The sequence below is a fragment of the Panthera onca genome, chromosome A2 (assembly GCF_046562875.1).
Source record: "Panthera onca isolate mPanOnc1 chromosome A2, mPanOnc1 haplotype 2, whole genome shotgun sequence".
NCBI classification, from domain to species: Eukaryota; Metazoa; Chordata; class Mammalia; order Carnivora; family Felidae; genus Panthera; species Panthera onca.
The window spans coordinates 81,849,078-81,863,422 of NC_138340.1; the positions used below are offsets into that span (position 1 = coordinate 81,849,078).

Sequence of the window (14,345 nt, forward strand, 5' to 3'; positions counted from 1 at the left end):
CACTGTCCTTGATCAGCAAATCCATCAAGTACACTCTGGCCTCAGGACCTTTGTGCTGGCTGTGGTCACAGCCAGAAATGTGCTTTCCCCACAGCCATGTGCTTGCTCCCTCCCTTCTTTCAGATCTCTGCTTAAATACTCATCTAATAGTATTTCCTAGCATCATCCCTCAAATAAACTAATTTCATTCAAATACTTGCCTCAGACTCTACTTTGGGGGGAAAACCCAAACCAAGACAAGAAATAATTTCAGGGGCCAGGATCACTTTAGCCCTGAGGGCTGGCATGAGGGAGTGGGCAGCATGAAACAGGAAGAAGAGTCTACCACTGTAAGGAACCCAATCCAATTTGTGACCACTGTGGGATTTGAGCTGCATGCAGCGTGCCCTCAGAATAATCCACTTAAGGGATGGAAAGAAGAGTATTTATCCTTCAGCTCCTTGGCCCCTGGTTGGTCATGGCTTATGCTACTGGGAATCCTTTCCAGCCATGCTTCCAGGTGGCACACATGTAGGTAGCAAACAGAATTTCCCAAGGGCTCTGGGCACAAAGCAAGAAGCAGGTAGAGCAGCAGAGTTAAGGCACTGTCTGTCGAATTACGTTTGTGGGGAGCTGGTTCTTACCATGGCAGCTGGCATGAAAGGTGAGCTGAGAAGATATAAAGCATGAGGTAGCCAATACGATAACTAACAACGTTCATTTTAGTATTTTTAAAGATGCAATCAGATGATCTCACCAGAAGTGCACCAAACTTCAAGAGTAAGCGTATCTGAATAGGATTTAATTTAATAAAATTTACAGTAAAGTTGGTCTGAAAGTGCATTTTGTAATGTACATAATCGCCACTGTTCTGCATGACAATCAAGCACAGATGGTAAACATCAAGTGAAGAATATAGGTTCTACTGGTTTACCAGCATAATAAAGAATTCCAGAGGCAAATAGGAATAGGGGCCAAAAAGAACAGGGAGGCACAGGGAGCTAATCGAAGGATGTGTAGAGATGCCCAGGCTTGTGATTGGGAGAAGCACAAGAGACGAGGCCTTTCTCTTCTTAAGTAAAGGAGATTGAGGTCATATGCCTTTGTTTTAGGGTCAGGACACCAATGTCTTAGATCCTATTTCACTTAAACTAGTCCAGTTCCATCAGTTCTGAAGTGAGCATTGCACTTCATTCTAAGAGGAGCAGAGGATGTGAAGAGGGGGACATGGCACTCAAGAGGGAAGGTGGCTGTTGTGGTTCTCCATGTAACAAGGCAGGAGGGAAGGCAAGGATGGTATAGATCATCAGATGGATGATGAGGTTTCCAGGTGAGCCTCCTGCCCAGCAGCATCTCCCATAATCTCTCTGCCAAGGTCCCTGAGAAGATCCCATCCAGACTTGACTCTGCTTCCCTTGACCCTCTAAGCTGACTCTGTGGGAACCCAGGACTGCCTCATAAGCCCCACGGGGAAGGAAGGTGCAAGAAGTTTTTCCATCACATACAACCACAGAAGAACACATCTGAGTGGGAACTATGCTAACAAAAGGAGCTTAAGCCTCGAATAAACACAACAGATGGGAAGCGCTGCAGGATGGGAATAGTAAGGGACTGAAATGAGAACTTGACCAGAGATTGAAAAATGGTGGTAGTCCATGGGCTACATCAGCCACAGGTGGTTATCACTGCCTGAGCAGAATTTTTAAAAAAATATTTGAGCCAAAATTTAAAATAAAATTTTAGGGGCACCTGGGTGGCTCAGTCAGTTAAATGTTCAACTTTGGCTCAGGTCATGATCTCGCGGTTCATGTATTGGAGCCCTGCGTCTGGCTCTGTGCTGACAGCTCAGAGCCTGAAGCCTGCTTCAGCTTCTGTGTCTCCCTCTCTCTCTGCCCCTCCCCTGCTCATGCTCTGTCTCTCAAACATGAATAAACGTTAAAATTTTTTTGATTAAATTAAAATTTTACATAAAGGTCCATACTTCTCTTGATAAATTGAAAAGCTGCTCCCACAGGGATTACTGCCGTCCTTTGAAGATGAGACCCATGCCCCAGGGGGCACTCCACCCACCATTAGTCTCTATAGCTCACCATGGCAATTGCCACACCTCTCTTGCATAACATTGCATTCCCAGCATCAAACACAGTGCCTGACCCACTGCAGGCACTTCTTTGTTGAGTTCTGGACAGATGGATGACACATAATGTTAAAAAGAAGGGGGGAGTATCACATAGATAATAAACTACAAAGTGACCTTGGCAAATGGGAATTTTTATTTAGAATTGGTGGACTACTCATAGTGCATTATGTACTGCTCAATAGTTCACCAGATGTTAAGAACAAAAATGCATTCTTGAAGGAATATCAACCCTTTAAAAGCCCAGCCATTTACACCAGCTTCTGAATCATAGGATTCTAGTGTGTCCTCAGTGTTTATTTAGTCTGCAGGTACTAAATGCCTTTTTAATACTTCTACTATTCACTGTTACATTATTTTCTGTATTTTCTTGTTCTCTTGAAAAAAGTAAAAAAAACCATTTTCATGACCTTTGCCTTTTCATTCTGAGATAAAGCTATTTGTAAAGATGTTTGAAATTTGACTTAGTTAATAAATCTTCATCTTTCAATAGACACTAAAAACTATGTCATACCTGGTTGAAGCTCATTCTTTCTTCCTTCTTTAGTAGAATGAACTAAACTCGCAGCTAATGGAAAAAGAAAAAAATAATCCATTAGCAAGTGATCCATGCAGTGGCTGGTTAAAGTTTACCATTTTAGACCTGAAATAAGTGAAGGCTCAAAAAATCTGTCAGTGGATGATAAAGGTAATGCAGAATGAAGTCTTTTTTTTTCTTTTTTTTGTAGGTGGATTCCACAGATTTTTTATTTCAAAATTAATCTCCCAGGAGCATCTCCTCCCAGAAAATCATTGTTATAGAATAGTCAAATATAGCAAAAGTCCAATACTTTGAAACTCAACAAATGTAGTTTAGTTCTTGACATGTAGCAATAAAAGAGTCCAACTTACCCAGCAAAGTTCTATCACTATTGACAGAACAGCTGACAACGTGCAAGTCTTTTTCAAATGTATAGAGATGCTGTTAAAACAAAATTATTTTTTAATTTGGAGTTTTGTGTTAAATAACAATTATAGAATTCAAATTCCCATTTAGCTCTGAAACAGGTGTCATGGTGGCAAGACCTTTTATTAAAGAACCACCAATGAACCAGTTTATCCATACTGAGAAGCTTCAGATTATTTTTTTTTTAACTTTTTATCTATTTTTGAGAGACAGAGAGGGACAGAGTGAGAGAGGGGGAAAGGTAGGGAGGGAGAGAGACACAGAATCCCAGGCAGGCTCTAGGCTCTGAGCTGTCAGCACAGAGCCTGATGTAGGGCTCAAACTCACAGACCGCGAGATCATGACCTGAGACAAAGTCGGACGCTTAACTGACTGAGCCACCCAGGTGCCCCTCAGATTATTTTTTAAGAAAAAGTCTGCAATCATAGACCAGAGTTGGCACTGAAGCTTAACCATGAGACAACATGACCAAGTGGTTAAGAGTTTAAACCTTGGAGCCAGGTTAAACACAGGATCAAATTCTGACTGTGCCACTTACTAGCTGTGTGACTTTAGACAATCTCTATCAGTAAAATAAAAATCATAATACCTATTTCATGAAATCCTTAGAAGGATCAAGTGAGATGATCCATTCAAAGCACTTATTATAATGTCTGCCACCCATAATAAGCATTCAGATGTCAGCTCTTATAATTATTGAGACAAGTAAAGTTTTAACCAAATTGTCTAACTATGATATCATTAACTAAGGCTAAGACAGAATCACAAGAGCATCTCCTCTAAGACTCTCATATTCAGAGCCTTGGCAAAGTAATCTTCTGTTTTTATTTAATCTTTATTTTTTAAAAAATTTTCTTGCTGTTTGAACAAGCAAGATTCCATTTCCTTATTAAATATTAAAGAAAATGAAAATGGTCATACAGGAGGAGGATATGACATGCAGATTTAGGAAATAAAGACAATTGTAGTTATATTAGGCAAACTCTCTTACAATACACTGAGAAGGTAAGAAAAGATCAAGAGTCTTAGACCTCAGGAGAGAACAGGCTAAGAGAAACAACACATGGCAGGAGTACTAGGAAAGTAATTAGTACCTATAGATACAAAAAGTACCAAGAATACACTAAAACCCTATGGCCAGAAGTTGAAAAATGTTGAGAAGTCACTAAACGCTTGATTAGAAAAAGTGGACTTTGAGTGAATAAGAAGGCTCTCAATTCATTTCAGACATTTTGGTCTCTTTTGACTCTTGCTCTGAGGGATTCTAAGTAAGAAGAATTATGGTTGTACACACTTAATTTTTAGTGTTTTACCTTTTTAATTATAAAATAACACGAGTATAGTCTCAGTGTTTAAAACACACAGACACCATCAAATAAAAAGTCAAAGCTCCCTGCTATGCTCACCCAGTACGAACTACCTTCCAAAAGGAAACATGTTTTTATTTACTCGCTAGGCTTGCAGATCTTTTTAAATGAATATATGTTTATGCATATGTATTCATACTTTCTTGAAAGTTTTTTTAAACATAAATGAAATGTATTATTCTGGCAATTTGCTTTTTTCAGGTAATAGTATGTTTAGAGAAACTTCTGTGCCAGGGTACATTTCTAGACTTCCTGGTCCCTTAATATTTGTAAGTTGCTTTTACATAGGCACAAAGGGACCCCATTGTATTTACACTGAGAGTTAGGTAAGCCTGTCACGTCAACCATTGCTCTAAGTGGGTGGTTTGGGGAAAAATTAAGAAAAGGAGGCTGCGTTCTATACCTGGATGTTTAAGAAGTAAGAGAAGTGAAGGTTAAGGAGAAGAACACAGAGCCAGAGGTCAATATGAGATCCTAAACTTGTGAGAGCACACACACAAATCTCAGGAAGGCATTGGACTTCCTACATTCCTATGGAATATTGGATAATTTATTTGAGCCAATTTTGCTTAAATCTCAAAGGACTAAGAAACCTCAGGTAATGTTTTGGTCCAGGAGTTCTTGCACTTCATTCATTCATTCATTCATTCATTCATTTTTCAAGATAATGGTCCAAGAGATGGTAAAAGGGAGGAGGCAAAAAAATTTTTTAGAAAATGAAATGAGAATATGTATCTAGAAAAAGGAGGCAGAAAGAAGTAAAAATCTCTAAAAACAATAAAGTAACTAATGAGTTATCTATGAATTATAGTAATTTTTACCTCATTTTGTCTGGTCTGGGAGTCATATAATCCAAAGAAGACATTTCCCTTATTGTCCTTAAAAAAATTAACCAGATATTTATTATATACCATTGTTCAGGAAGTTAGGATGTTGTTAGTCTTAAACCTGCAATAATTCAATCAATATTAGCAATTAGCACTCTAAAGGTAGCATGTCAGAAAGGGACCAAACCTGTTTCAACTAGTAATAGGGGCTCAAAGAGTGAAATGAATGAAGAGTGTACAGTTTGGTGAGTCTGGGGGACCCAGACTGGGGGGACCCTGGCTAGTAGGACAGAGCATAGTAAAGGAGTGAATCTTTTTATACTTCCTTTTATTTAATATAATATATATGATAGAGATTGGGAGTGGCTAAAACAAGTCTATGATATTCCTATAAATAAAACTTTTTGAATCACACAGTTTCCTTAAATGCAGCATACTTATAGACACAACTTAAAATAACTATTTTTTTTAAAGATTTTATTTTTAAGTAGTCTCTATACCCAACATGGGGCTTGAATTCACAACCCTGAGATCAAGAGTTGCATGCTCCACTGACTGGGTCAGTCAGGTGCCCCAACTTAAAATAACTTTTAAGCAAAAAAAAAACAAAACAAAAAGCAAGCAAACAAAAAAACAGTAATACATCTACGCAAAGCAAACTGGCCACTAAAATTATTCTTTCGTGTTTCCCTACTATAGTAATCAGTAAAGTTAAATTTTCATTCCTGATAACACTGAACATTGAAAACATGTTAAATAATGCCTCAAAACAGATGATACCTAAACAGATTATGTAATCATATTTAATATGTTTCAAAGATCAAAACTTTACATATTAATTAGGTTTAAACGTCTTTCACTTAGCATTTGTTCCTCTGAAGAATGGAACTTCATTTATTCAAAAAATTTGAGTGCTGGGTCAGATATTGTGTGTAATTTTTGTTTAAAAAAATATTTCCTAAGACTCAATTTCAATTAGTTTGTTTAATCTCATAAAATAAAAGTCATGTTAAAAGTTAAATGCCAGCACTTATTCTTACCCCTCAGTAAGATATAGCATAAAATTCTGTGAAAAAACATAAATGGTTAAAATAGTAAATTCTATGTCATGCATATCATACCACAATAAAAAAGCATACATACCTTATAGGTATAAATAACATTTCCATTTCTTTCAACATTTAGTATACGTAAGCTCTCATAATTATTTTCTAAAACACCTAAAATGATAATAGCAGCAAGTTAATATTTAACAGGGAATGTTTAAAAACATATCTAACAAATATTAGTGAAAAGCCAAATACAAAAGAGTACATACTGATGATTCTGTTATATAGAGTTTAAAAATAGGCAAAACTAATCTACTTAGTGACCTTTAGGGAAGAGGAAAGATCTAGTGATTGGGAGGTATCTCAAGGGAGCTTTCTGAGGTGCTGGTAATGCAATATGTGTTGGGTATACTGATATACTCGCTTAGCAATAACTCACTGAGCTGTACACTCTTAACCTAAATACTTTTCTGTATGTTATACTTCAATACATTTTAAGTAGCTATTAGTTTGTGCTTTATGTATTTTGAAACTATGTTATTAGAGGTATAAAAATTTAGTGCTGTTATAGCTTCTTGGTGGATTAACATTTAGGAACTCAGCAGAGTTATCAGATGAAAGCAACAAGATAAAAAGCAAGTAATAGTCAAGTCTTTTCTCACTGGCTATGAGAGTATAAGGAAGAGTCTATACCAGAGAAAGCATCAACTTCTCAGTTTATTTTCTCCCATGGAATGACATGTGGTGGAGGGTCAGGTAGATCAGTAGAGAGGTGGGGAATCTCTCACTGCTGAAGGAGCCCTCAACAAAAGGCTCCGGCAGTGTTGTGAACCCCAGGGTTCTCAGGGCAGAGAGAGGGAGAAGAGCTAACATGGACAAGTACTGAGTCAGTGTGGAGAAAGAGTATCTTCAAGGTTCCCCAACTTTTCCTGGGGTGGTTTCAGCACAGGTACCTAAAGAAGGTCTGTGTTGATAACTCCTGATAAAGAGGCCTCTGAATGAAGGCACCCCAGCTGAGAACGCAGCTATGGATAAGATGATGGCCACCCAGAGGGGGCCTGAGTCGATTGCAACTCCCTTGGAGAACTGCAGTGCACTGGCTATGCACCAAGTCTGGTTGGGGGGCGGGGGCAGCTTTCCCCCCATGAGGGCTGCCAGGTAAAACTTCTTTATTTATTTGGGGGGGGGGCAGGGTGAGAAACACACAGAGAGAGAGAGAGAGAGGGAGAGAGGGAGAGAGGGAGAGAGGGTGAGAGGGAGAGAGGGAGAGAGAGAGAGAAAAAGAGAGAGAGAGAGAGAGAGAGAGAGAGAGAGAGAGAGAGAGAATTCCAAGCAGGCTCTGTGCTATCAGCACACAGCCCGATGCTGAAATCCAGAATTGGATGCTTAACCAACGGAGCCACCCAGGCATCCCTAAGCTTTTGCAATTGCATACGGTTGTGCCTGAAAAATCACACATAGCTTTTTAACCAGGAGCTGGACTAGTTAATCCCTTTTTTCACCATAAAATGCCCTTTTTCTTGAATACATTCTTTTTGCTTTTAAAGTTTACTTTGATTACAGTATAGCAACGTCAGCTGTCTTCTGATTAGTGCTTACATAACATTTTTTATCCTTTTATTATGAATCTTCCTGTGTCCTTACACCTAAGATATGTCTTACAAGCAACATCCTTTAGAGTATGTGGTCCGTTTACATTTAATCACTGATATGTTGGGTTTGTATCAATGATATTACTATTTATTTTCTATACGACTCAATTGTTTTTTCTTGCCTTCTTCTGGATTAATCAAAAAACTTATTTAATTCTCCTACTTATTAATTTGTTATACAATCTTTTAGTATTACTACTTATCCTAAAGATTACAATACTTGTCCTTAACTAATTATGTTTTCATATTACGGGATGGCAAGAAATGTGAAGCAAGTGAAATGTCATACACTGCTAACAGGAATATATATTGGAAAACTGACAGTAGCTACTAAAGCCGAACATACATGGCTCAGCAACTGTACTTGTACATATATCGCAATGGAAATATACACTTATTTCAGCAAATGACACATGTAATTTCTATAGCACTATGGTTCATAATAGCCCAAGCTGGAAACCCAAAATATCCATCAGGCAAAGAATGAATAAATTGTAGGATACCCAAACAATGGCCTATTGTACAATAGTCATAATAACTTGTTATGATGTTCAACATAAATAACTGAGCAAAAGAAGCCAAGATCCTGCCCCCTCCCAAGAAAGGTTCAAACTATATGATTTAATTTATACACAAGTTTCGAAAACAGGCAAAATGAACGTATGGTGCTAGTTGAGTGATTGCTGGAAAGGGGTATGTGAGACCTTTGTGGTTCTATTAATGTTCTCTTTCCTGCTCTGAGTGCTAGTTACAAGGGTCTGTTTCATTTTGTGAATATTAACTGAGCTGTACACTTATGATCTGTGTACCTTTCTGCATGAAAGCCATATTTTGATGAAAGATAGAAAGGTCCTTTATACAAAACATTTAACTTGTAACTTAACTGACCATCATATTTTGGTCAAAATTTTAGTATATTCCTCTCAATTCTACAATTAAGGGATTAAAATTTTTTTTAATGTTTATTTATTTTTTTGAGAGAGAGAGAGAGAGACAGGGTGTGAGCAGGGGAGGGCAGAGAGAGAGAGAGAGAGGCAAATCCAAAGCAGGCTCCAGGCTCTGAGCTGTCAGTACAGAGCCTAAATGAACTGTGAGATCATGACCTAAGCTGAAGGAGGACACTTAACCGACTGAGCCACCCAGGTGCCCCTACAATTATGGGATTTAAACATTAGTAGATACAGCTTTGATAATTATCATTAATTGGAGAGAAATACAGATTTCCCTAATTTCCACAAAATCGCTTCAACTTGACTCATTTTCCCCACACATGAATAGTGTTTTAGATGTTAAATTATGTTGATCATGACAAGTTTCAATATTCAGACAAGACATATGACAAATATTCTCCAACTCAGAGCAAATTTCAGGTTGTATTCCTGATTTAAAAAGAAAAACAAAACAAAACAGGATAACTGGTGACCTGGAGCCCTGTACTGGAACTGGAGGTGGGAAACATTTCAAAAGACAAAGAGCAGGTTTTGTAGAAAATGTGGGAATCATCCTGGCATCTCTCTTCCCCATCCCTCACAGGAAGAAGCTGCCTGGATCTTCTAAGAGCAAGGTAAAGGCAGGGGGCGAAGTGCTGTTTTTGTTTTAACGTGGGCACATCCATTTTTCAATGTATAATGAGCTGTCAGACTCACTTCCCACTGATTTAAAAATAAGGATAATCACCTAGTCTTCTTAGGAGAATAGTATGATTCAATAGCTCGCCGATAAATAGCACTTTACAATTTACTGAGTTATTTTTAGCTCAGCCACACTGTGTCAGCTTTTACAGGCTCACTGTACTAATGAAACATTTGAATTTCAATGAGGTTCAGATACTTGGCCAATATATCAAAAAAGTGGCACAGACTAATCTCAAACTCAGAAAAAAGGTAAACAGAATAAACTAAGTTTCCTGTATCATGCTTACAATAGGCAAATGGATAATTACCAAAAAAATCCTTTAAGGTAGATTTTGTAGACATCTAAAGAGAATTTCAGGGAGTTTTTTTTTTTTTTTCATCCTGCACATGACTCAAAACTTCTGGAATGTAATGTGTCAATATTTTGAGAAGTACTTTTTTTCTTTCAAGATTATAAGGATGCTGGGAGAGACCCTCTCCAAAGTACACTTAAAAGGTTTCAGCTAAGATAAGAAACTCCTTTACAAGAAATCTCGCTAAGAAAATTCAATTTACTTACAAAAGCACATCTATTTCCAAAACACTAAACAATTTTTAAAAATCCCCATACAGATTACAACAAATGATATATGCTTGTTCCATTAAATTGGTGGTTCTCAACTCTGGCTTTGGGTTAGAATGATTAGGGGAGCTTTTATTTTTTTATTAAAAATAATTTTTTAAATGTTTATTTATTTTTGAGTGACAGAAAGACAGAGCATGAGCACGGGAAGGGCAGAGAGAGAGAGAAAGACAAAGAATCTGAGCTGTCAGCACAGAGCCTGACGTAGAGCCCGAACCCACGGACCACGAAATCATGATCTGGGCTGAAGTCAGACACTTAACCAACTGAGCCACCCAGGTGCCCCTGATTAGGGGAGCTTTTAAAAGAACATGGATGCCCAAGCCCTACCCGAACTATCCTGACTTTATTGGGCTGGTGAGGAGCCCAGTCTCTGGTGTGTGTGTGTTTAAACTCCCCATCTGATTCTAATGTGCAGCCAGGGTTGAGAATCACTGAATCACATATTTGTATTATATATTAAACAATATTCATTAAATAACATAACTAGGACCAACTTATAATGTAATCATGATAGAGTTGAAAAATAATAAAAATAATGCCTTTGTGGATCTGTTACGTAGTAATAACTGCAGTCTTAAAATAATCCTGTAGTTAATAAGTTCATAGTTCTCATCTCAAAAACATCTGAATTAGACAAATTTGGCAATGTTGGAAATCCAGACACCAGTGTCTCACCACACACTATTAACCCATCCTCCCCGGATTAGTTGCTCATGGTTTAGACACACCCTTTTAAAAAAGAAGTAGTCAATAGCCTCTTTGCTTATTCATTCTGACTCTTCTCCCAGTAGTTCATCACTGGAAAGTCCAGAAGAGGAAGTTTAGCAATTCAAATGAGGAAATGTGGTTTAATTTTACAGTTCAATGTCCTCAGAGCTCATGAAGCAAAAATGTAGATACTTGCATAAGTGAACCTACTGAAGAAAAGGAGAGTACCTCCACACTAAAAGGTGTTGGCAAGGCACAGTTCACGTGAAATCAAAGCTGGTTTGTCAGATACTCTCATGCGTTGCAAGCTCTTCTTTGCCAAACACAAGTGATTTCCTTTTATAGGAAGATGTTTGCCAAATGTGTAAATTTTGTTCCCAGCTGCATTCAGACAAAAATCAGATGAAAGTATTTGTCTTCCAACGAGGGGTCTCACAGTGTTACACAAAAATTTGAATTGCTCCTATATAGATCAGGAGGTGCTAAGATAGGATTATACCTACAACACGTGTATGCTGTAAATAATTCATATAAGTATTTGTCTCAACGTGCCGAGATATTATAATTCCTAAACTTATAAAGTAAACATCATTATGTGGTTTATACCCATATTCTGAATGAAATGAAAAAGAAAAAAAAGGATGGGGTGCTTTAGTTAAGAAGCAATAAGAAAAGTATGACAATTAGAAAAGGAGGCTAGGAAGGTAGGGGAAGGAAAAGCGAAAAGGATAGTATCAATACTGGCGTGCAGCGCTGGTGGTATAGTGGTGAGCACAGCTGCCTTCCAAGAGAATACTGGAACAATAAAAAAAAAACAATGTGGCTAAGCCAGACCTCTGGCCCTCAAATCTGTCTGGGGGTATATAGGAGGCAACAAAAAGACATTACTCTTGAATCAGTCATCTGGTAAAATATATCACTTCTCTGGTAAAGATGAATGATTACAGTATTTGAAAGATGAATCAATCTGTGTATCAGATCTAAGAATATCAAAGAAGGCAAGAATATATACGCAAAGAAGCCTACATTCTTTCTGGTCTTAAATATAGATGACATTTAAACCTTCAGAAATATGCATACCATATACACTTTCTTAGTTTCTTGAAAGTGATACATGGCAAGAGGGGATTAAGCATTGGATAAAAAATTAATAACCTGAGATCTGTTGTATTGCAATATACCAATAGGTAGAACATGTGATTTTTAAGTGTGCCATTTATGGAAGCAACATAAAATAACAACCTAGAAATAAATCTAGGAAAAAGTGTGCAGAACTTCCATGAAGAAAATTTTAAGACTTATTAAGATCATAAAGAGAATCTAAATAAATAGGAAATTATACTTGGTTCATAGTTGGAAGATTTAATATTGTAAAGATGCCAATTCTCCCAAAGCTGATGTACAGATTCAATGCAACTCAAATCAGAATTCCAACAGATGTTTTGGTGAAATCTGGTAAGCGGATTCCAAATTATATATATATAAGATATCAAAGGACTTTGAATAGCCCAGATGGTCCTTAAGACTGCCGAGGTGAGGGGGCTTACTCCACCAGGTATCAAGACTTATCATAAAGACAGTTATTAACACGTCTTCATCTTAAGTTGACAGAAGGAACAAAATTAAGAAGCCAGGAAGGGAGACCCATACATATGTGGAAACTTGATATGTCACGGAAGTGGTTTTGCTGTCAATGAGAAGAGGTAGGTTTATTTGGTTAGTGTCACTAGAACGATTAATACAGAAAACCAAGACAATTTACAAAAGAACATTTTAACACATGTAAGCTATAAATAACAAAACCAAACCATTTACCCACCACCCAGCTTAAAAATAGAACATTATCAAGACTTCTGAAGGCTCTTGTGTCCCCTCGTCAGATTCCTACATCGTATCATGTACAAAAATAAATTCCAGATGGATTAGAAAACAAAATGCAAAGAGCAAAACCCTGAAAATTTAAAAACGTCTTCGTAACTTCTAAATAGGAGAGGATTTCTTTACAATATCCAAAAAGGCACAAACCAAAAAGGAAAAGACTCATAAATTAGACTACACTAAAACTAAAAACTCTCAATTATCAACGGCACCCCATAGCAAACTGAAAAAAACAGGATGAGAGAAAATATTTGCAACATATGATGATGAACCAAGGATTGGAAACCAGAATAAAGAACTCTTAAAAGTATGAAAAAAAAAAAAAACATGATAGAAAAATGGACAGGATGAACAGACATCTCATAAAAGGGAAACTTGAATCGTCAATAAATAGAGAAAGATGCTCAACTTCAGACCACAATGACATAACATTTAGACTCACCCATTTGACAAAAAATTACAAATCTGGAAATACCAAGAGTACCAAAAACATTTCTACACTGCAAATGGGGTTGTTAATAAGAACAACTACTTTGGAAAACAATTTGGCACTACCCAGGAAAAATGAAGAGGTACATAGCCTGTGACTCAGCAACTCCAGTTAGATATCCACCTTGGAGAAACCTGTGCATGCCTGCACCGGGAGACATGCATAAGAAAGTGAGTAAAAGCATTGATTGTAATAGCAAACCCCAGAAACTTCCCAAATGTCACCAATAGAAAAAGCATAAGCAAAGCTAGGAAGCACCCTGAGATGGATTAGTATCCATGATACTTACCAGTGAGTGTTCAGGGATGTGGGATTAACACCCGTAGGAGGAAGGAGAAGGAAGGAGGTCCACAAAGTGGGGAGAAGACAAGCTACCATAGCCTCAGGTAATCTCAGAATCCCCTATTGGAGAAGCTCTCAAACTGAAATGGATTGTCAAAGTTGTCCTGTGTTGAGTCAAAATGGTCAGGCCTTTATATCCCACTTTAGTCCCTAACTAAAAGTGGGCCACACCCAACACATCCTGACTTTGGGTGAGGAAGGAAACCTTCTGTGGAGGCAATCCCTGAAGGGGCTGACAGAAGATTATCTGCTAACTACCCTCAGCACCTGGGACAAGCCCTTCCTTGAAAGGAAGATCTAAGCAGGGCACCTCCATGTCCACCATAGCATTGTGTATTCCCACAATGGAATACTATACAGCAGTGAAAAATAATGACCTATAGCACTGTGAATATAAGAAGAAAAAAAAAAGCAAAAAATACATATAATATTCTTTCATTTAAAGTTCACAAACAAGCAAAATGAAATGATATTTTGCATAGGGAGATCTATACCTATTTATATAGCTTAAAACTACAAATAAGATAAAAGTTTAAGTAGTTATTACCTCCAAGAGGTGAAGGATAGAGAAATAGGATCAGATAGAGAGACACAAGAGCCTTCCAAAGTCTTGATATTATCCTATTTTAAGGTGGGTACATGGTTTTTGTTATGTATAGCTTATATGTGTTAAAATATTTTGTATAATTGTTTTAATTTTTAAAAGAAACA

At 37.4% G+C, this 14,345-nt stretch overlaps 1 protein-coding gene across 13 annotated transcripts in view; it reads right to left on the bottom strand.

Moving 5' to 3' along the window:
• The window catches only part of GSAP (gamma-secretase activating protein), a 204,477-nt gene that overhangs the window by 72,915 nt on the left and 117,217 nt on the right, over positions 1-14,345 (bottom strand). For all 13 annotated transcript variants that reach the window (XR_009609966.3, XR_009609967.3, XM_060632294.3 and 10 more), the window contains 4 exons: positions 6,400-6,476; positions 5,251-5,307; positions 3,008-3,077; positions 2,631-2,684 (listed from right to left, as the gene is read on the bottom strand). Coding sequence is in view for 11 of the 13 variants with exons in the window: in XM_060632294.3 (XP_060488277.2) it covers positions 2,631-2,684; positions 3,008-3,077; positions 5,251-5,307; positions 6,400-6,476 (258 nt within the window). In the remaining 2 variants the exon portion in view is untranslated. The remainder of the gene's footprint in view (positions 1-2,630; positions 2,685-3,007; positions 3,078-5,250; positions 5,308-6,399; positions 6,477-14,345) is intronic.